This window comes from Pongo pygmaeus, chromosome 3 (genome assembly GCF_028885625.2).
Source record: "Pongo pygmaeus isolate AG05252 chromosome 3, NHGRI_mPonPyg2-v2.0_pri, whole genome shotgun sequence".
In the NCBI taxonomy this organism is placed as follows: domain Eukaryota; kingdom Metazoa; phylum Chordata; class Mammalia; order Primates; family Hominidae; genus Pongo; species Pongo pygmaeus.
The window spans coordinates 172,038,662-172,063,138 of NC_072376.2; the positions used below are offsets into that span (position 1 = coordinate 172,038,662).

At 40.9% G+C, this 24,477-nt stretch overlaps 1 protein-coding gene across 1 annotated transcript in view; it reads right to left on the reverse strand.

Moving 5' to 3' along the window:
• Nucleotides 1-24,477, reverse strand: part of SPMIP2 (sperm microtubule inner protein 2) — a 141,457-nt gene that overhangs the window by 74,804 nt on the left and 42,176 nt on the right. The window contains exon 2 of the mRNA XM_054484853.1: nucleotides 9,595-9,827. Coding sequence (XP_054340828.1) covers nucleotides 9,595-9,827 — 233 coding nt within the window. The remainder of the gene's footprint in view (nucleotides 1-9,594; nucleotides 9,828-24,477) is intronic.

Below are 24,477 nucleotides of genomic sequence, written 5' to 3' on the forward strand. Positions count from 1 at the left end.
TAGCTGGGACCACAGGTGGCACACCACCATGCCCATCTAGTAGAGAGAGGGTCTTGCCATGTTGCCCAGGCTGGTCTCAAATTCCTGAGCTCAAGCTATTCATCTTCCTCAGCCTCCTAAAGTGCTGGGATTACAGGTGTGAATTACTGTGCCCAGCCAGTAGGCAGAATTCTAAGAGAGCACCCAAGATTCTCACCCCCTGGTATACACACATTCTCAGATATTCAACTGAATACAAATCTAGATGCTACTGTGAAGGGATTTTGCAGATGTAATTAAAGTCCCAAATCAGCTGACTTGAAGAAAGGGAGATTATTCTCAGTGGGCCTAAGCTAATCAGGAGAGCTCTTAAAAAGATCTAGGCTCTTCTTGGCAAAGGGGATTTGAAGCATGAGAGGGATTTGACAGGAGGGAGACTCTCCACAGCTGGCTTTAAAGATGTGGAGGGGTCAGCCAAGTGCGGTGGCTCATGCCTGTAATCCCAGCAGTCTGGGAGGCGGGCGGATCATGAGGTCAGGAGATTGAGACCATCCTGGCTGACACGGTGAAACCCCATCTCTACTAAAAATAGAAAAAATTAGCCAGGCGTGGTGGTGGGTGCCTGTAGTCCCAGCTACTCGAGAGGCTGGGGCAGGAGAATGGCCTGAACCCGGGAGGCAGAGCTTGCAGCGAGCCAAGATTATGCCACTGCACTCCAGCCTGGGCAACAGAGTGAGACTATCTCAAAAAAAAAAAAAAAAAAACAACAACAACAACAACATGTGGAGGGGTCATGGAGTGAGGTGACTGGGTGGCCTCTGAATGTTGAGAATCGCCCCTGGCTGACAACCAGCAAAGAAACAGAAGTACTAGTTCAGCTCTACAACCATGAGGAACTGAAATCTTCCACAACCATATGAACTTGGAAGACAGCCCCAGCCTCAGATGACTTCACAGCCGTAGTTAACACCTTCATCTTTGGGAGATCTGAGTGGAGAGCCCAGTCATGCCGTCCCTGGATTTCTGACCTACAGAACTGTGAGCCAATAAATGAGTATTGATTTAAGCTGCTAAATTTGTGGTATTTGTTATGCAATAGAAAACCAGTATATCCCCATTTCATAGATCAGAAAACTGAGGCATTATAAAAAATGGCATTCGGACTAGCATGCAAGGGGAGAAAAGGAATATAAAAAATTCTTCAACTGGCTATTTTAGCTTGAAAGCCACATTCCATTTTCATTACAGTCATGTATTAATCCGTTTTCACACTGCTGTGAAAATACTACCTAAGACTGGGTAATTTGTAAACGAAAGAGGTTTAATTGACTCACAGTTCCACATGACTGGGGAGGCCTCAGGAAACTTACAATCATGGCAGAAAAGGAAGCAGGCATGTCTTACATGGTGGCAGGTGAGAGAGAGCGAAGAGGGAAGCCCCTTATCAAACCATCAGATCTTGTGAGAACTCACCATCAGGAGAACATCATAGGAGAAACCACCCCCACAATCCAACTACCTCCCACCAGGTCCTTTTCCTTGACTGATGGGGATTATGGGAATTACAATTCTACATGAGATTTGGATGGGGACAATAAGCCAAACCCTATCAGGCCACAAACATGGATTTGCCCTGAGAAGAAATACAAATGCTAATTGCCTCATTAATTCTCAGAGAAAAGGCATATTTTTCAACGCAGTGGGTGGAAACAAAAAACGAAACAAAACAAAACAAGAACAACAACAAAAGTAAATTTTTTTATTTTCTCCCAGTATCCTTCCAAGGAGATAAATATTTTCCTTATTTCATTGTATAATTCAAAATACACCAGGATTTTTTTTTTTTTAAAGAAAGACTGGAATTAATTTTCTTGGGAATTGTTATGATTTGTGATGGATGACCAGCCATTCTGATTCAGTCCTTTACCCAGAGCTGGTTGATGATTCCTGGCAGGGTCTGAAATCTGAGTGGACTATTCAAGCAACAGAAAGCTATACAAGCGCTTCCAAGTCACTGTGTGTGCTCAGTGCTGAGTTTCTGAAATACCATTAAGGGCCTATTTTGCAACTGTACTCACCCTTGGAGTTTTCTAATGTGTTTGCCACTGTTGTTAATTCTAAGGTTAGAAAGTATGCTCCCCCCAAGTTAATTGTCCAATTAGCTCTACAACTATGGGTTGTAAAACAAGCACTGTGAACATGAGATTTGATATGAAGGAGACTGTGCCCAGTTTCCTTAAGTTTCTATTTTTAAAAAAAGGTACATAGTTTTGAATGATTTTATTGAATAAGCTGGGAGTGGACTAATTGCCAACCTAATACACACTTAAAAATTCATTACTCTTTATCTAAAACTTGGTCTCTCAACAAAGACTCTGCATGAGAATAGAATAGATTCCAGTCTCCATTTCTCATCGTTTACTGATCATCATTTACCGCATGCTAAGCACTAGGAGATGGTGGGTGGGGGCTGGTATTGATGTTGTCAGTACAAAGACACATACAACAGATCTCAGACCTCAAATTGCTTAAAGCCATTGGAATGTGGCTAGAACTGTGTAGTGCAATTACTGACAATAATCGCACTAAACTTCCACAAAGAAACTTTCCTGTGAATACTTCCAAAGTAGGTGGTCATAGTGGATTCCTATAGCGTATATTTTCAGTGCCATTTCTTCTTGCCCAAACACAGAGCTGAGACCATGTAGTGGGGGGCCCCTATATTTAATGAACTATTCCTAAACTTCCCCAATTAAAGTTCCTTGGTTTCCTAGATTTAATCCTGGGAAAAGAAATCTCAAGGTTTCTGGTCTCATTTGCTATGCATGCTATGCATTTTTGTCAACATAGCTGAGATACCCTGGGAGTGTTGTATATGAATAATAGGGAAAAACTACAGTCATAAATTTACAATGATTTAAGAATTTCCTCCAGTGATCTTAAAAAGACAGGATTAACGCCAGATTTAGAAAACAGATGTCCTGGTATTTGATCCACCTGTGCTTGGGATATTGGCTCACACAGAAGTTTCAGAATTCTTTGACAATATACTTAACAGCCTAGCTATGGAGTCATACCACACTTTTACTGGCACCTATTCTAAGTTATAGCATCCTTCTTAGCTTTGTATGTCACTATCATCAAATAACATTTGTTGAAAAATCTGTGACATATCCTTAATTACTAACTTTAAGAAGCTAAATTTTTTTAAAAGGTGATATTTACATTTAGACACATACTCCAGATATTATGTCAAGCCTTAACAAGAGTTCATAACTACCACAATGTATTTTTAGCCTGCCTAAATTAAGGGATAAAATCATCTACCAAGCTTTACATTACTTTGGGTTCTTTTTTTCTTTCCTTTTTTCCCCTAAATTTTCACATCCTAACAAATGATGTGACAATTAGGACTTTTGTTTTCCAATTTGCCAATAATTTTCTAGAAAGTCACCTCTAAAAGAGAGAGAAAGCCCTGTGCTTAGTTGAGAGGCCAGGTAATTGGGGGCTGGGATGCCCACTTGAATGTGGCAGCATCGCTGGCTACCAACAGGCTTCCCATTCCAAACGCATTACTCTTTGTGGAACTGCTTTGAACACAGTACAGAGAGTACACATCAGTGATACATGCCTCCCTTGATGTTCCCATGGTCTGTTAGGAAAAGGAAGCATCAAACGTAAAATTTATTTTCTGGAAATTTAGATATAAGTAAAATTTTATAAGGAAATTGTTTCCTTCAATGTATTTGAGAATCCTATAAAGCTAAGCTTTGTAAAATGGAGAAAATGTAACATCTGTATATAAGGAGGTTAATATATTATTTTCAAGAAAAAGGAGGGTGATTTGGTCTCCCTAGACAATGTTTCTCCCGCCTCACAGATGGTCAGCATGTGGTACTCTCTCACTAAAGCCTTCTGGTGGTATCATAAGACATATTACTTTATACCAGCCCTTAAGGATGAAAGGTGCTAATGTAATTATTTTTATGTTAAACCACAAACTGTTAGGATGCAAATAACTGTAAGTAAAAGTGAGAACTAAATACACACTCATCTGGGAAAGAACAGCAGCCCTCCAAAGACATGCCTAATTTTAGAAAAGCTATTTTCTATTTTGCTTTTATAAGTTAGTTGAAAAAGGAAGCTTTATTATGTTTCTAAAATTGTCTAGACTGATAACAACATCTGGAGATTAGGAATTTTAATGAGACTCAAAACTGGTGGCTATTTTTATGATTGCTCTAGACGAATCCCAAGGTAAATGAGAATTTGGGGATAAAAAATGCAGAAATTTTGAAATATGTATTTTGGTGGCCTACAGACTTATCAACTCCATGCTGGGAATACATTTTTCCCAGATGAATCTGAAAACACAGGAGGACACTGTTGTGTAGGAGTTTGGAAGATTGCATAGAGTTAGTGCAAGGAAAGAGGGTTTGGCTTGGTGAGAACTCACTCTCTTATTTTTTTCCCCATAATGCCAATGATTGTATTTTATATGTTTTGAAAGGCAATAAAGTGCTTACAAAATACAAATTCAAAAACTACTATCAAGCAATTTCTTATGTCAAATATGTGGGTAGTATCATCTCTACTATTATTTATTTATTTATTTATTTTTGAGAAGGTCTCACTCTGTCACCCAGGCTGCAACGCAGTGGCGCGATCTTGGCTCACTGCAACCTCCACTTCCTGGGTTCAAGCAGTTCTCCTGCCTCAGCCTCCCGAGTAGCTGCGATTACAGGCACCCACCACCACGGCCAGCTAATTTTTGTATTTTAATAGAGACAGGGTTTCACCATGGTGGCCAGGCTGGTCTTGAACTCTTGTCCTCAAATAATCCATCCTCCTCAGCCTCTCAAAGTGCTGGGATTACAGACATGAGCCACCATGCCCGGCCTCTACTGTTTGATATTATAAATGAATTATATTGCGTGCAAATGATGTAAAGTAGGATGCTAGGAGACAATTGATGGAACCATGAAGAAAGGGATGCATACCTTATAAGATAAAGCAAGTAGGTTTGACCCCAGCCTGACCCTGCCTTAGAGAAAAATGATAACACAACTGTGTACATTATAAAGTGGCTCCAATCTAATGTTCTGATCTCATTGTCTATCATTGCATTTCATACATCCTGTATTCCTCCGAGTCCTTGATTTCACATGGCCTGGGTTGAAATCCTGGCTCTACTATTTACTAGCTGTGTGGCCTCAGGCAAGGAACCTCACCTGTTGATACCTCAGTTTCCTCGGCTGTAAAGTCATCACAGTACCACTCTTATTAATAACAATCCATTGTAGCTCTTCTTATGTTTACCTTCTCTAAATAAATTCACAGTGAGCAAAATGTCTAATAAGCCAATCTTGTATCAGTTTATTCCATAGCCATCAAGAAATTCAACATTTCACCAGAAGGCTGTTCAAATGTCCATAAAACCGTCACAAAGCAGCTCTATTTCATGACAGCGGAACTTGTGACAGTTAAAAATGAGGCAGAGATTTCAAAGCCTCAAAATTTTGGTTTTTATTACCTCATGTTATATATAAATATGTTGATGAGTTCCCACGATTCTCCTTATTACCTCATATAGTTTTTAAAATATATATTGGTTATAATATATTATGATTAATTGATTTAATATTTCCTTTGGGGTCACACACATGAAAAGTTAGTCATCATGTCCAGTGTAACATTGTTTCTGTGAGAAAACCAAATGACTTAAATCATTTTGTCACGAGGTCAGAGCACAGGTGCAGCAAATGGACATTAGGAAGCCAGCAGACCCCGTTGAGGTTGGGGTTAAAGAAAGGCCGGTGGAGAGGAGACATGACCAGCTAAGCAGCAGTTAGAAAAGTTCCTTAGTTTAGCACGGGATTGAAACTAAAGAAACTGTTTCCATTGTCTCCATATATTCTTGCGGAAACAACATATATAGTTCGATAGAGACCAAATCCATTTTTTTTAAAGAATGTGCTGCTCTTAAATCCGAGATGATGAAAGTAATCGTCTGTCCTAGTTTATACATACATTTATTATCATTGCATTGTAACCCATGTAAGAGTCAGTAGGAAATAGCTAAACATTAAAAAATCCGGAAGAGAAACTCGATCTTGTGATTTTTACTGACCTCCGCAACGTGGGGGGAAGCTGTTCAGGTGTCACTCAGCATGGAAGTTATTATCTTCCTGCAAAAAGCCAGATGATCTGCAGAACCCCTCCTAGTGCCCCAAATAGGAGAGACCATTCCCAGGTAGGAGGCAGCTGCTCCAGGCATTTTACCAAGACTCTATTGGAGGTGCCTGAGCGTCCTTAACTGCCAGTCTTATATAAACCTGGAGCAGTAAATCAGGCAGAGCAGCTGTTAGAGCTATAAAAATCCAGGAGATGAAAGTTGTGCTTAAAATCCAAGCTCTGAGCAATTGCCATGAGAGACACTGAGGAGTCTCTGCAGTTAGACTAAAACAAGAAGTGACCATTTTGATTTGGATTATTATGGGACAAGGAAGAGCAAGGGATATGGAAAGGGTCTATAGACAGATAAGAAACTGGAGAACGAACAGGAAGTGGATTGAGACTTTTCTCAAAGTGACACCACACTGAGAAGTTTGCCAGTTCCCTTGTGAGGGTGGCCCTAGGTTAATGCCACCACTCTTGTATAGGCTTTGTATTTAGAAGCATGTTTGAATGCATGGAGTGTATGTGTATGTATCGGCTCAAGTGTCAATTCATGCACCAAGTCTGATTTTTTAGAAGTAGCTGCCTGAAGCACAGGGTTTATAGGGAATCAAAGTCTGAGTCTACACTCCAAAAATGACACTGTGAGGTGGGCACGGTGGCTCACACCTGTAATCCCAGCACATTGGGAGGCCGAGGTGGGAGGATCACTTGAGTTCAGGAGTTTGAGACCAGCCTGGGCAACACAGACCTTGTCTCTACTAAAAAAATTTTTTTAATTATCTAGGTGTGGTGGCATGTGCCTGTAGTCTCAGCTACTCAGAAGGCCAAAGTAGGAGGATTGCCTGAACCCAGGAGATGGAGGCTGCAGTGAGCTGTGAGCATGCCACTGTACTCCAGCCTGGGTGACACAGAGAGACCTTGTCTCAAAAAAAGAAAAAAAAAAAGATTTTGATCTGCCTTGGATGGAAAGAGAGAGAGGTATGCCTTAGATGCAGAGAGGGAGATGAGTAGACCCAGTGACAAAACCTAGATCTTAACTGTTAAGGAAATTATAGATGCTTCGATGCTGGTATGTGTGGTCATTCTCAGTGAAACTGTTTTTTTCCTATTATAAAGCTCTAAGTCCGAGGAGCTTTAAGGTATTGTTCAAGATTGTTATCTGAGACAGCTAGACCCTTGAAAACAATTACTGTTAAAATACTGGGGCCAAGAAAGTGCACAGATGAGAAGCAACGTTTCTTACAGTATATTCCAAGCAGTTTCTGAGCATGCCACAGCTGGGGAAGAAAAATCACTGTGTGGTTCACAGTCTCAGAGACAGAGGACCCCGTTACCCAGCAGTGCAGTGATTAAAAGCAATCCGTGAAATACTAACTAAAAATACAGAATAAATACATTCCTGGAAGGCTAACTCACAGCTATCATCTCTTTTGGATTCCCAGCTTGCTTTGAAGACCAAGGAATGCTTGATTGCACTTCATTTGAGCAGAAAAATAGGTTAAGTTAAAGATAAAGAGGGACAGAGGCTATACACACTCAAGATGGTCTGACAGATTGAGGGCTGTGTCCGAGAGCAGGGCATCATCACCCAAGGAGAAACACCAAGACAACAAAAGTTCTGGACTTCATTCAACCCAGCTGCTTTGCTTTGGGGCTGGACTTTTCTTGCTGGTGGCTAGTTTGATATTTAATCAAATCTTGGATTTTCATTTTTATTGCCTAAGTGGAATAGGACACAGTTTAAGAACCTAAGCATTCATTATACTTAGCTTGTCACTCAGAAACTGGTCTTCTTTGGAATATGCTGTAAGAGACGTTGCTTATCATCAGTGCCTTTTCTTGGCCCTGGCATTTAAACATATTACAATACATTAAATATTATATTAAATTTAATGAATTACATGAAATACAACCACAACGGTACTAATAGCTAAAATCTGGATGTCAGCCTGGTGCCAAGATCACGCCCAGTGCATTTCTTGGGTTCTCATATACAGTCCTCACAACCTACCAATATGAAACACATATAGGGCTTGATACATGCTAGTTACTGCTTCTAGTGCTTTACTAACATTAACTTATGCACTGTTTACAACAGCCCGTTACCTGAGCAAAGACAATGCAAAGGCCTGCCTAGAAAAAATATCCTAGAACTAAGATTTCATAATGAAGACACTGACGCACAGAGGCAAATGAACTTAACCGAGGCCATACAGAGCTAGTAGGTGGCAGAACTAGGACAGAAATTTAGGTGATCCTGTGAAGTGAGCCTCTGAATACTGCCATGTAGAAGAGGCACAAACAAAGATGCAGAGAGGTGAACTGATTTGCCCAAGGTCACAGAGCTAGACCAAAATCAGAGTGTAACCTCAAAGACTGTGCTCCCATCCACCCTCCTGGACTGCCATAGTTTGGGCCAGAAAAAGGTTTTTCTGGCTGGGTGTGGTGGCTCACGCCTATAACCCCAGCACTTTGGGAGGCCGACGCAGGTGGATTACCTGAGGTCAGGAGTTCAAGACCAGCCTGGCCAACATGGCGAAACCCCATCTCTACTAAAAATGCAAAAATTAGCCGGGCCTGATGGCGTGTGCCTGTAGTCCCAGCTACTTGGGAGGCTGAGGCAGGAGAATCGCTTGAACCCAGGAGGCGGAGGTTACAGCGAGTCAAGATCGTGCCACTGCACTCCAGCCTGGGCGGCAGAGTGAGACCCTGTCTCTAAATAAATAAATAATAAATGGTTTTTCCTTTTGTTAATCTTTACCAGATGAAACTTAAGAATTTGAGGAAATTCAGTTATTGCATGACTGATACATTCAATTTTCAGATAATGCACAGGCCTGCCTGAAAAAAAATATCCAAATTCTCAGATTTTGCTTCTAAAATTACTTGTGCACTCTTCTGTTTCAGGGGATACACCATGATCTCATGCCTATGTCTACATCACCAAAAGGAAATAAGACAAGGTTTCTAAAACCCTCTGACAACATACCCTGCATTAATACTTGATGCAAAGGCATTATCAGTACAGTGAATCTTAGAGATCTGAGACGCATGTGTTAGGTTTGTGGATTATGGGATGCCCAGCACAGGCTTCTTTTTTCCATCGTCCACGCATGAAGCAGTGCTAGGATGGGGGAAGAGTGTGTAGCAAGTGCCTCAGCCTGAATGTGAATCAGAATACATTCCAAAGACAAACACAAACGCTTTTGGATTATCCATGGCTTCATTTTCCTCATACCTTTCCCTTGGTGTATTAAAGGGGCTCCAGGAGTGGAGCACATGCATTTATTCACACATGCGTCTTTCTGCAAAACTCAAACCTCATTATGTCTCAATGAGAAATCAAGCACCCGATATTTCCTTTGGAAGCAAATTCATAAAGAATTCAAGTTAGAAAACAGTATACTATGAAAAGCATAAATTTAAGAGCAATACCTTGATATGAAAGCCACTCTCCAGTCTTGATTTGTTGATAAAATTATACTGTGGTACTCCCCAACCAATTTCACCAACGTACTCATGTTTATATTTTGCTGGCAAGCTTCTATTTGAGGCAGGCCTCCATAAATATCTGAGATCTCCAGTTTTTTCTAACGCCAGATGCTGTTCTCCCACATAGGAGGTGTGCTGATGAATTTTGGGTAAATAATCCTTTATGTAGTCTGGACCTTTAAAAGACCAAAAGTACTTAAAACTTCTCCACACTTTATTCTAAGATACTTTTGTTATTTTAACCATTGAAATACTAACAGCCAATAATTATATGGCACTTACTATGTTCTAGGTTCTATTATAAGCCTTTTAGACATGTTAATTCTTATTAATACTTATTTATAATTAATAATTCTTATTAATGCTTATCTGTTAATTAATGCTTATTAATAACCAAATGAGACAGGTAGAATTCTTTTCCCCAGTGTATGTATGGGGAAAATGAAAGATTGGTTACTTGTCCAGAATTATACTAACAAGCTCTTTGTACCCAGACAGGCTGATGTGAAGGTTGGGCTCTTAATTGACCCATTAAACTGCTTTGTGTATAATCAACTTAATACAGACATGGGCTGGATGTGGTGGTTTATGCCTGTAATCCCAGCACTTTGGGAGGCCAAGGTGGGTGCATCGCTTGAACTCAGGAATCTGAGACCAGCCTGGATAACTTCTGAGACCTTGTCTCTACAAAAAATAAAAATTAGCCAGGCATGGTGGCACACACCTGTGGTCCCAACTATTTGGGAGACGGAGGTGAGAAGATTGCTTAAGCCCAGGAGGTGGAGTCTGCAGTGAGCTATGACTGTGCTACTGCACTCCAGCTTGGGCAATAGAGCAAGGCCACCTCAAAAAAAAAAAAAAAAAGACATGATATATACTAAAATTTATCACATGCTACATTTGCAGGATGTAGGCCTTCAGATATTGAGGTGTTTTATCTAGGGAGATAAAAATCCGAAGTGAGTATTAGAATACTCCCCGAATGTATTAGCAAAAATTGAAAAATGGAGAAAATTGTTAGATGAGGGTAGCTTATAACAGATTACCAAAGGTAGAAGTATTTGTATTTTAAAAGTAAAACAATGAACAACAACAAAAAAAATCAACGAATTCTAGAAATAGGTGAAAAAAGCAGAAACAAGAGAAAGTCTGGGAAAAGATCACTTAAATGAATTTTTTTATTACGATACTTTAAGTTCTGGGATACATGTGCAGAATGTACAGATTTGTTACATAGGTATACATGTACCATGGTGGTTTGCTGCACCCATCAACCCGTCATCTACATTAGGTATTTCTCCCAATGCTATCCCTCCCCTAGCCCTCCACCCTCAACAGGCCCCCTTGTGTGATGTTCCCCTCCCTGTGCCCATATGTTCTCATTGTTCAACTCCCACTTATGAGGGAGGACATGCAGTGTTTGGCTTTCTGTTCCTGAGATACTTTGCTGAGAATGACTGTTTCCAGCTTTATTCATGTCCCTCCAAAGCATATGAACTTATTCTTTTTTATGGCTGCATAGTTATTGCATGGTATAGATGTGCGACAATTTGTTTACCCAGTAAAACATTGATGGGCATTTGGGTTGGTTCCAAGTCTTTGCTACTGTGAATAGTGCTGCAATAAACATACGTGTGCATGTGTCTTTATAGTAGAATGATTTATAATCCTTTGGGTATATACCCAGTAATGGAATTGCTGGGTCAAATGGTATTTCCAGTTCTAGATCCTTGAAGAATTGCCACACTGTCTTCCACAATAGTTGAGCTAATTTACACTCCCATCAACAGTATAAAAGCATTCCTATTTCTCAACATCCTCTCCAGCATCTGTTGTTTACTGACTTTTTAATAATCGCCATTCTAACTGGTGTGATATGGTATCTTACTGTGGTTTTGATTTGCATTTCTCTAATGACCAGTGATAATGAGCTTTTATTCATATGTTTGTTGGTCACATAAATGTCTTCTTTTGAAAAGTATCTGTTCATATCCTTCACCCACTTTTAGATGGGGTTTTTCTTGTGAATTTGTTTAAGTTCTTTGTAGCATCTTGATATTAGCCCTTTCAGATGGATGGATTGCAAAAATTTTCTCCCATTCTGTAGGTTGCCTGTTCACTCTGATGATAGTTTTTTTTTGCTGTACAGAAACTGTTTAGTTTAATTAGATCCCATTTGTGAATTTTGGCTTTTGTTGCCATTGCTTTTGGTGTTTTAGTCATGAAATATTTGCCATGCCTATGTCCTGAATGGTATTGCCTAAGTTTTCTTCTATGGGTTTTATGGTTTTAGGTCTTACATTTAAGTCTTTAGTCCATCTTGAGTTAATGTTTGTAAAAGGTGTAAGGAAGGGGTCCCAGTTTCAGTTTTCTGCATATGGCTAGCCAGTTTTCCTAACACCATTTATTAAATAGGGAATCCTTTCCCCATTGCTTGTTTTTGTCAGGTTGGTCAAAGATCAGATGGTTGTAGATGTGTGGTGTTATTTCCGAGGCCTCTGTTCTGTTCCATTGGTCTACATATCTATTTTGGTACCAGTACCATACTGTCTTGGTTACTGTAGCCTTGTACTATAGTTTGAAGTCAAGTAGTGTAATGTCTCCAGCTTTCTTTTTGCTTAGGATGGTCTTGGCTATGTGGGTTCTGTTTTGGTTCCATATGAAATTTAAAGTAGTTTTTTCTAATTCTGTTAAGAAAGTCAATGGTAGCTTGATAGGGATAGCATTGAATGTATAAATTACTTTGGGCAGTATGGCCATTTTCATGATATTGATTCTTCCTATCCATGAGCATGGAATGTTTTCCATTTGCTTGTGTCCTCTCTTATTTCCTTGAACAGTGGTTTGTAGTTCTCCTTGAGGAGGTCCTTCACAGCTCTTGTAAGTTGTATTCCTATGTATTTTATTCTCTTTGTAGCAATTGTGACTGGGAGTTCACTCATGATTTGGCTCTCTATTATTGGTTTATAGAAATACTTGTGATTTTTGCACACTGATCTTATATCCTGAGACTTTGCCAAAGTTGCTTATCAGCTTAAGGAGATTTTGGGCTGAGACAATGGGGTTTTCTAATTATATAATCATGTCATCTGCAAAGAGAGATAATTTGACTTCCTCTCTTCCTATTTGAATACCTTTATTTCTTTCTCTTGCCTGATTGACCTGGCCAGAACTTCCAATACTATGTTGAACAGGAGTGGTGAGAGAGGGCATCCTTGTCTTGTGCCGGTTTTCAAAGGGAATCCTTCCAGCGGCCATTCATTATGATATTGAATGGCCAATCCTTTGGCCATTCATTATGATATTGGCTGTGGGTTTTTCATAAATAGCTCGTATTATTCTGAAATATGTTTCATCAATACCTAGTCTACTGAGTGCCTTTAGCATGAAGGGGGGTTGAATTTTATGGAAGGCCTTTTCTGCATCTATTGAGATAATCATGTGGCTTTTGTCATTGGTTCTGTTTATGTGATGGATTACGTTTATTGATTTGCATATATTGAACCACCCTTGCATTCCAGGGATGAAGCCAACTGGATCAGGATGGATAAGCATATTTTTTTTGTTTTTTTGTTTTTTTTTTTTTTGAGACAGAGTCTCGCTCTGTCACCAGGCTGGAGTGCAGTGGCATCTCAGCTCACTGTAACCTCCATTTCCCGGGTTCAAGCAATTCTCCCGTCTCAGCTTCTCATGTAGCTGGGACTACAGGCACACACCACCATGCCCGGCTAATTTTTCTATTTTTAGTAGAGACGGGGTTTCACCATGTTGGGCATGACGGTCTCAATCTCCTGACCTCGTGATCCACCTGCCTCAGCCTCCCAAAGTGCTGGGATTACAGGCATGAGCCACCGCACCTGGCCAGATAAGCTTTTTAATGTGCTGCTGGATTCAGTTTGCCAATATTTTATTGAGAATTTTTGCACTGATGTTCATCAGGGATATTGGCCTGAAATTTTCTTTTTTTGTTGTGTCTCTGCCAGGTTTTGGTATCAGAATGATGCTGGCCTCATAAAATGAGTTAAGGAGGAGTCCCTTTTTTTCTATTGTTTGGAATAGTTTCAGAAGGAATGGTACCAGCTCCTCTTTGTACCCCTGGTAGAATTTGGCTGTGAATCCATCTGGTCCTGGACTTTTGGTTGGTAGGCTATTAATTACTACCTCAATTTCAGAACTTGTTATTGGTCTGTTCAGGGATTCAACTTCTTCCTGGTTTTGTTTGGGAGGGGGTATGTGTCCAGGAATTTATCCATTTCTCCTAGATTTTCTAGTTTACTTGCATAGAGGTGTTTATAGTATTCTCTGATGGTAGTTTGTATTTCTGTGGGATCAGTGGTGATCTCCCCTTTATCATTTTTTGTTGCATCTATTTGAATATTCTCTCCTTTCTTCTTTATTAGTCTGACTAGAGGTCTATCTACTGTGTTGATCTTTTCAAAAAACCAGCTCCTGGAGTCATTGATTTTTTTGAAGGGTTTTTTGTGTCTCTATCTCCTTCAGTTCTTTTTTTTTTTTTTTTTTTTTTGAGACAGAGTCTCACTCTGTCACCCAGGCTGTAGCGCAGTGGCACAATCTCGGCTCACTGCAAGCTCTGCGTCCCGGGTTCATGCCATTCTCCTGCCTCAGCCTCTGGAGTAGCTGGGACTACAGGTGCCTGCCACCACACCTGGCTAATTTTTTGTATTTTTAGTAGAAACGGGGTTTCACTGTGTTAGCCAGGATGGTCTCAATCTCCTGACCTCGTGATCTGCCTGCCTCTGCCTCCCAAAGTGCTGGGATTACAGGTGTGAGCCACCGCACCCGGCCTATCTCCTTCAGTTCTACTCTGATCTTAGTTATTTCTTGTCGTCTGCTAGCTTTTGAATTTGTTTGCTCTTGTTTCTCTAGCTCTTTTAATTGTGATGTTAGGTTATTGATTTTAGAATTTTCTCCCTTTCTCCTGTGGGCATTTACTGCTATAAATTTCCCTCTAAACACTGCTTTAGCTGTGTCCCAGAGATTCTGGTAAGTTCTGTCTTTGTTCTCATTGGTTTCAAAGAACTTATTTATTTCTGCCTTCATTTCGTTATTTACCCAGTAGTCATTCAGGAGCAGGTTGTTCAGTTTCCATGTAGTTGTGCAGTTTTGAGTGAGTTTCTTAATCCTGAGTCCTAAGTTGATTGCACTGTGGTCTGAGAGACTGTTTGTTATGATTTCTGTTCTTTTGCATTTGCTGAGGAGTGTTTTACTTCCAATTATGTGATCAATTTTAGAAACAGTGCTATGTGGTGCTGAGAAGAATGTACATTCTACTGATTTGGGGTGGAGATTTCTGTAGATGTCTATTAGGTCTGCTTTGTCCGGAGCCAAATTCAAGTCCTGAATATCCTTGTTAATTTTCTGTCTTGTTGATTTGTCTAATATTAACGGTGGGGTGTTAGACTCTAACACAATAATAGCGGGAGACTTTAAGTCTCTTTGTAAGGTGTCTAAGAAATTGCTTTATGAATCTGGGTGCTCCTGTATTGAGTGCATATATATTTAAGATATGTAACTTTTCTTATTGCATTGATCCCTTTACCATTTTGTAATGCCCTTCCTTGTCTTTTCTGATCTTTGTTGGTTTGAAGTCTGTTTTATCAGAGACTAGGATTGCAAACCCTGCTTTTTTTTTGCTTTCCACTTACTTTGTAAATATTCCTCCATCCCTTTATTTTGAGCCTATGTGTGTCTTTGCACATGAGATGGGCCTCTTGCATACAGCACACCGATGAGTCTTGACTCTTTATCCAATTTTGCCACTCTGTACCGAGTGCTGTTCTGGGAGATCCATTGCTCTCTTGAGAGCCGACAGGCAGGAATGTTTAAGTCTGCTGAAGCTGTGCCCACAGCCGCCCCTTCCCCCAGGTACTCTGTCCTAGGGAGATAGGAGTTTTATCTATAAGCCCCTGACTGGAGGTGCTGCCTTTCTCTTAGAGGCACCCTGCCCAGAGAAGAGGAATCTAGAGAGTCAGTCTGGCTACAGTGGCTTTGCCGAGCTGAGGTGGGCTTCGGAGACTTTGTTCACACTGTAAGGGGAAAACCACCTACTCACACCTCAGTAATGGCAGACACCCCTACACTGCCACCAAGCTTGAGCCTCCCAGGTCGGTTTCAGACTGCAGTGCCGGCAGCGAGAATTTCAAGCCAGTGGATCTTAGCTTGCTGGGCTCCATGGGGGTGGGATCCGATGAGCCAGACCACTTGGCTTCCTGGCTTCAGCCCCCTTTCCAGGGCAGTGAATGGTTCTCTCACGGGCATTCCAGGCACCACTGGGGTACAAAAAACAAAAAAACTCCTGAGGAAGGCTGGCAAGATGGCCGAGTAGGAACAGCTCTGGTCTGAATCTCCCAGTGAGATCAACACAGAAGGTGGGTGATTTCTGCATTTCCAACTGAGGTACCCGGCTCATCTCACTGGAACTGGTTAGACAGTGGGTGCAGCCCACGGAGGACAATGGGTCAGGGAACTGCCTCCCCTAGCCAAGGGAAGCCACGTGGGACTGTGCCATGAGGAACAGTGAACTCTGGCCCAGATACTATGCTTTTCCCAAGGTCTTTGCAACCCACAGATCAGGAGATTCTCTCAGGTGCCTACATCACCAGGGCCCTGGGTTTCAAGCACAAAACTGGGTGGCCGTTTGGGAAGCCACCGAGCTAGCTGCAAGAGTTTTTTTTTTTTTTTTTTTTTTTTTCATACCCCAGTGGCGCCTGGAATGCCAGCGAGACAGAACTGTTCACTCCTCTGGAAAGGGGGCTGAAGCCAGGGAACCAAGAGATCTAGCTCAGCGGATCCCCTCCCCACAGAACCCAGCAAGCTAAGATCCACTGGTTTGAAATTCTTGCTGCTGGCCCAGCAGTCTGAAACCGACCTGGGACGCTCAAGCTTGGTGTAGGGGGGAGGGGTATCCACCATTGCTGAGTCTTGAATAGGTGGTTTTCCCCGCACAGTGTAAACAAAGCCTCTGGGAATTTCGAACTGAGCAGTGCCCTCCACAGCTCAGCAAAGCCACTGTGGCCAGACTGCCTCTCTAGATTCCTCTTCTCTGGGCAGGGCATCTCTGAACAAAAGGCAGCAGCCCCAGTCAGGAGGTTATAGATAAATTCTCCTCTCCCTGGGACAGAGCATATGGGGGAAGGGGCAGCTGTGGGTGCAACTTCAGCAGACTTAAACATCCCTGCCTGCCAGCTCTGAAGAGAGCAGTGGATCTCCCAGCACAGTGTTTAAGCTCTGCTAAAGGTCAAACTGCCTCCTCAATTGGGTCCCTGACCCCCATGTCTCCTGACTGGGAGATACCTCCCAGCAGGTGTTGACAGACACCTTGTAGAGGAGAGCCCTGGCTGGCATCTGGTGGGTGCCCCTCTGGGACAAAGCTTACAGAGGAAGGAACAGGCAGCAATCTTTGCTGTTCTGCAGCCTCCGCTGGTGATATCCAGGCAAACAGGGTCTGGAGTGGACCTCCAACAAACTAGTAGACCCGCAGCAGAGAGGCCTGACTGTTACAAAGAAAACTAACAGAAATGGCATCAACATCAACACATCAACAAAAAGGACATCCACGCAGAAGCCCCATTTGAAGGTCACCAACATCAAAGAACAAAGGTAAATAAATCCACATAGATGGGGAGAAACCACCGCAAAAAGACTGAAAATTCCAAAAACCAGAATGCCTCTTCTCCTCCAAAGGATCACGACTCCTTGCCAGCAAGGGAACAAAACCAGACGGAGAACGAGTTTGACGAATTGACAGAAGTGGGCTCCAAAAAGTGAGTAATAACAAACTCCTGCTAGCTAAAGGAGCCTGTTCTAACCAAATGCAAGGAAGAACCTTGAAAAAAGGTTAGAGGAATTGCTAACTAGAATAACCAGTTTAGAGAAGAACATAGATGACCTGATGGAGCTGAAAAACATAGCATGAGAACTTTGTGAAGCATATACAAGTATCAATAGCCAAATCAATAAAGCAGAAGAAAGGATATCAGAGATTGAAGATCAACTCAATGAAATAAAGCATGAAGACAAGATTAGAGAAAAAAGAATGAAAAGGAAGGAACAAAGCCTCCAAGAAATATGAGACTATGTGAAAAGACCAAACCTATGTTTGCTTGGTGTACCTGAAAGTGACGGGGAGAATGGAACCAAGTTGGAAAACACTCTTCAGGATATTACCCAAAAGAACTTCCCCAAACTAGCAAGACAGGCCAACATTCAAATTCAGGAAATACAGAGAACACCACAAAGATACTACTCAAGAAGAGCAACCCCAAGACACATAATCATCAGAGTCACCAAAGTTGAAGTGAAGGAAAAAATGTTAAGGGCAGCCAGAGAGAAAGGTTGGGTTGCCCACAAAGGGATGCCCTTCAGACTAACAGTGGATCTCTCTGCAGAAACCCTACAAGCCAGAAGAGAATAGGGGCCAATATTCAACATTCTTAAAGAAAAGAATTTTCAACCCAGAATTTCATATCTAGCCAAACTAAGCTTCATAAGTGAAGGAGAAATAAAATCCTTTACAAACAAGCAAATGCTGAGGAATTTTGTCACCACCAGGCCTGCCTTACAAGAGCTCCTGAAGGAAGCACTAAATATGGAAAAGAACAACCGGTATCAGCCACTGCAAAAACATACCAAATTGTAAAGACCATCAACACTATGAAGAAACTGCATCAACTAATGGGCAAAAAAAAAAAATAGCTAGCATGATAGAGACAGGATCAAATTCACACATAACAATATTAACCTTAAATGTAAATGGGTTAAATGCCCCAATTAAAAGACACAAGACTGGAAAGCTGGATAAAGAGTCAAGACTCATTGGTGTACCGTATTCAGGAGACCCACCTCAAGTGCAAAGACACACATAGGCTCAAAATAAAGGGATGGAGGAATATTTACCAAGCAAATGGAAAGCAAAAAAAAAAAAAAAAAAAAGCAGGGGTTGCAATCCTACTCGCTGATAAAACAGACTTTAAACCAACAAAGATCAAAAAAGACAAAGAAGGGCATTACAAAATGGTAAAGGGATCAATGCAATAAGAAGAGTTACATATCTTAAATATATATGCACTCAATACAGGAGCACCCAGGTTTGTAAAGCAAGTTCTTAGACACCTTACAAAGAGACTTAAAGTCTCCCACTATTATTGTGTTAGAGTCTAACACCTCACCGTTAATATTAGACAAATCATCAAGACAGAAAATTAACAAGGATATTCAGGACTTGAACTCGGCTCTGGATGAAGCAGACCTAATAGACATCTACAGAAATCTCCACCCCAAATTAATAGAATGTAAATTCTTCTCAGGACCACATAGCACTGTTTCTAAAATTGATCACATAATTGGAAGTAAAACACTCCTCAGCAAATGCAAAAGAACAGAAATCATAACAAACAGTCTCTCAGACCACAGTGCAATCAACTTAGAACTCAGGATTAAGAAACTCACTCAAAACTGCACAACTACATGGAAACTGAACAACCTGCTCCTGAATGACTACTGGGTAAATAACGAAATGAAGGCAGAAATAAGTAATTTCTTTGAAACCAATGAGAACAAAGACACAACATACCAGAATCTCTGGGACAAAGCTAAAGCAGCATTTAGAGGGAAATTTATAGCAGTAAATGCCCACAGGAGAAAGCGAGAAAATTCTAAAATTGACACCCTAAATCACAATTAAAAGAGCTAGAGAAGCAAGAGCAAACAAATTCAAAAGCTAGCAGAAGACAAGAAATAACTAAGATCAGAGCAGAACTGAAGGAGACAGAGACACAAAAAACCCTTCAAAAAAATCAATGAATCCAGGAGCTGGTTTTTTGAAAAGATCAACAAAATAGACCTCTAGCCAGACTAATAAAGAAGAAAGGAGAGAATATTCAAATAGATTCAACAAAAAATGATAAAGGGGAGATCACCACTGATCCCACAGAAATACAAACTACCATCAGAGAATACTATAAACACCTCTACACAAATAAACTAGAAAATCTAGAAGAAATGGATAAATTCCTGGGCACATACACCCTCCCAAATCTAAACTAGGAAGAAGTCAAATCCCTGAATAGACTGATAACAAGTTCTGAAATTGAGGAAGTAATTAATAGCCTACCAACCAAAAAGTGTCCAGGACCAGACAGATTCACAGCCAAATTCTACCAGAGGTACAAAGAGGAGCTGGTACCATTCCTTCTGAAACTATTCCAATCAATAGAAAAAGAGGGACTCCTCCTTAACTCATTTTATGAGGCCAGCATCATTCTGATACCAAAACCTGGCAGAAACACAACAACAAAAGAAAATTTCAGGCCAATATCACTGATGAATATCAATACAAAAATCCTCAATAAAATATTGGCAAACTGAATCCAGCAGCACATCAAAAAGCTCATCCACCATGATCAAGTCAGCTTCATCCCTGGGATGCAAGGCTGGTTCAACTACACAAATAAAAGTAATCCATCACATAAACAGAACCAATGACAGAAACCGTGTGATTATCTCAATAGATGCAAGAAAGGCCTTCAATAAAATTCAACAGCCCTTCATGCTATAAACTCTCAATAAACTAGGTATTGATGGAACATATCTCAAAATAATAAGAGCCATTTATGATAAACCCACAGCCAATATCATACTGAATGGCCCAAAACTGGAAACACTCCCTTTGAAAACCAGCACAAGACAAGGATGCCCTCTCTCACCACTCCTATTCAACATAGTATTGGAAGTTCTGGCCAGGTCAATCAGGCAAGAGAAAGAAATAAAGGGTATTCACATAGGAAGAGAGGACGTCAAATTGTCTGTTTGCAGATGACATGATTGTATATTTACAAAACCTCATAGTTTCAGCCCAAAATCTCCTTAAGCTTATAAGCAACTTTGGCAAAGTCTCAGGATATAAAATCAGTGTGCAAAAATCACAAGCATTCCTGTACACCAATAATAGAGAGCCAAATCAAGAGTGAACTCCCAGTCACGATTGCTACAAAGAGAATAAAGCACATAGGAATACAACTTACAAGAGATGTGAAGGACCTCCTCAAGGAGAACTACAAACTACTGCTCAAGGAAATGAGAGAGGACACAAGCAAATGGAAAACATTCCATGCTCATGGATAGGAAGAATCAATATCATGAAAATGGCCATGCTGCCCAAAGTAATTTATACATTCAACCCTATCCTCATCAAGCTACCATTGACTTTCTTAACAGAATTAGAAAAAACTACTTTAAATTTCATATGAAACCAAAAAAGAGCCCACGTAGCCAAGAAAATCTTAAGCAAAAAGAATAAAGCTAGAGGCATCATGCTACCTGATGTCAAACTATACTACAAGGCTACATTAACTAAAACAGCATGGTACTGGAACCAAAACAGATATATAGACCAATGGAACAGAACAAAGGCCTCAGAAATAACACCACACATCTACAACCATCTGATCTTTGACCAACCTGACAAAAACAAGCAATGGGGAAAGGATTCCCTATTTAATAAATGGTGTTAGGAAAACTGGCTAGCCATATGCAGAAAACTGAAACTGGACCCCTTCCTTACACCTTTTACAAAAATTAACTCAAGATGGACTAAAGACTTAAATGTAAGACCTAAAACCATAAAACCCCTAGAAGAAAACCTAGGCAATACCATTCAGGACATAAGCAAAAGACTTCATGACTAAAACACCAAAAGCAATGGCAACAAAAGCCAAAATTCACAAATGGGATCTAATTACACTAAAGAGCTTCTGCACAGCAAAAGAAACTATTATCAGAGGGAACAGGCAACCTACAGAACGGGAGAAAATTTTGTTATCTATCCATCTGACAAAGGGCTGATATCCAGAATCTCCAAAGAACTTAAATAAATTTACAAGGAAAAAAACACCTTATCAAAAAGTGGGTGAAGGATATGAACAGGCACTTCTCAAAGAAGACATTTATGCAGCCAATAAACATACGAAAAAAAGCTCATTATCACTGGTCATTAGACAAACGCAAATCAAAACCTCAATGAGATTCCATTTTACACCAGTTAGAATGGCAATCATTAAAAAGTCAGGAAACAACAGATGCTGGAGAGGATGTGGAGAAATAGGAATGCTTTTACACTGTTGGTGGGAGTGTAAATTAGTTCAACTATTGTGGAAGACAGAGTGGCAATTCTTTAAGGATCTAGAACCAGAAATATCATTTGACCCAGCAATCCCATCACTGGGTAAATACCCAAAGGATTATAAATCATTCTACTATAAAGACACATGCACACGTATGTTTATTGTGGCACTGTTCACAATAGTGAACAATGAATACTGACTTGGAACCAACCCAAATGCCCATCAATGAGAAGACTGGATAAAGAAAATGTGCCACATATACACCATGGAATACTATGCAGCCATAAAAAAGATGAGGTCATGTACTTTGCAGGGACATGGATGAAGCTGGAGAAACCATCATCCTCAGCAAATTAACACAAGAACAGAAAACCAAACACTGCCATGTTCTCACTCATAAGTGGGAGTTGAACAATGAGAACACATGGACACAGACAGGGTAACATCACATATTGGGTCCTGTTGGGGGGTGAGGGGCTAGGAGAGGGATAGCATTAGGAGAAATACCTAATGTAGATGATGGGCTGATGGGTGCAGCAAACCACCATGGCACTTGTAAACAAACCTGCACATCCTGCACTTGTACCCTAGAACTTAAAATATAATAAAAAAACTTTTGCAGCTGGCTCAAATAAATTCATTTTTTAAAAAGAGATAGGGTCTTGCAATGTTGCCCCGGCTGAAGTGCAGTGGCTATTCACAGGTACAATAATAGTGCTCTAAAGACTTGGACTCCTGGACTCAAATGATTCTCCTGCCTCAAACTCCCAAGTAGCTGGGACTACCGGCACATACCACCAAGCACTGCCAAAACTGGTAAAGTTGATGATGTGAATGTGAAATATCTAAGACTTTCTGTAAGAAATGGTACTTACTGATGAAAAACAGACAATGGAGCTACTGGCCCAGGAAGAAGTTCAAGTCCCCAGAACCAAAATGAGTGTAGAAGTGTGTGGGCAGACTGGGGACAAAAGAAGGAACTTCATTTCTTTTCCAAAAGTTAACCAAAGACCTTGGAGACAGAATCTGTGTTGTGGTGACAGCATTGCCTCAGTCCTTTCTGGCTCCTTTCATCTTGTTCTTAAATCAGGGAGCTCAGTATTTGCAGAAAGTGCAAGGCAGGCAAGGTCTTTGATCCACTGCCCCTGACACATGGACCAGGTACTCTTGATAGGATGGTCAATGTGTAACAAGACTGCGCTCAGAAAACAAATCTCAGCTTTCCAAGGAAGCCGAAAATATGAGGGTTTTTCAGAAACAATTTTAGCAGGTGTTTTCACAGCTTCCTAATCACCATCACTCCCTGTGAAAATTGAGTATTCACTGAGTGGCTAATTTCCCCTGATGAAAACATTGTGGCTTCAATTTTATTTGCTTCAGGTTTTCACTTAGAACTACTTTGATAAAGCATAGAATTGTCAGAGCATGAAAACCTGTTTTCTCTCTCCATATGACAGGTGTTGAGGTCTCATTTAAAAAACTGTCATAAGGAACTTTTTGCAATCTCTTCTAAACAGTGAAATGTGGAAGAACTGTATTAGTCTTTTTGGAATTGCAGTGTATGTTTAAGCCAGTTTTTTTTTTTAATTTTACTCTGAGGTGTACCCTGCAGAAAATACTTTTTTTCCTTTTTAGAAACAGGACCTTGCTTCACCCAGGCTGAAGTAAAGTGATGCAATCCTAGCTCACTGCAGCCTTGACCACCCGGGCTCCAGGGATCCTTCTGACTCAGCCTCTCGAGTAGCTAGGACTACAGGTGCAGGCCATCACATTTGGCTAATTATTATTATTTGTAGACATGGAGTCTTATCGGCCAGGCTGGTCTCAAACTCCTGGCCTCAAGTGAACCTCCTGCCTCGGCCTTCCAAAGTGCTGAGATTACAGACATGAGCCACTGTGTCCAGACTCAGATCAGTGTTTTCCCAAATACTTCATCAAATGCTGCTTGTATGAGTGCACTGTGAAGGTGGTGGTGTGTGCAGGAGGGATCTCTATAGTCAAATGCATTTGGGAACACTGCTGGCTACATTAGCCTTGCAGATATTCACAGCATATGAAAGTATATTAAGAGTTCCGATAAGACTTATGGTAAATAAACTATTTACAATTACGTAGCCCAGTGTTCCTCAAACTGATTTAAACAGAGATGGTTTTTCCCTACTGGGTCACTTACATGCATCCTACTGTAAATGTGAGAGTAGATATTTATCTGTCATTAGTTCCTTAGTTGCTCTGTGGACTGCAGTAAGTTTCTGAAAAAAGCCATTACTTGCCAGCTGTCTTGGTTTGTGCTGCTATAACAAAATACCCGAGACTAAGTAACTTGTAAGGAACAGAAATTTGTTTTCATACAGTTATGAAGGCTGGGAGTCCAAGATCAAGGTGCTGGCAGGTCGTGTGATGAAGGCTGCTCTCTTCTTCTAAGATGGTGCCTCGTTGCTGCATCTTCTGGAGGAGAGGAACACCAGGTCCCAACAGGGCAGCGGGTGGAAGGACAAGCAAGTTGGAGGTGCTGTGAAGCCTTCTTTATAAAGGCTTTAATCTCATTCATGAGGGAGGAGCCCTCATGGCCTAATCATCTCTTAAAGGCCCCACCTCTTACTCCTATCACATTGGCCGTTAAATTTCAACACCTGAATTCGGGGGGGTGGGCACACTTAAACCATAGCACAAGCTGAGTCAAAAG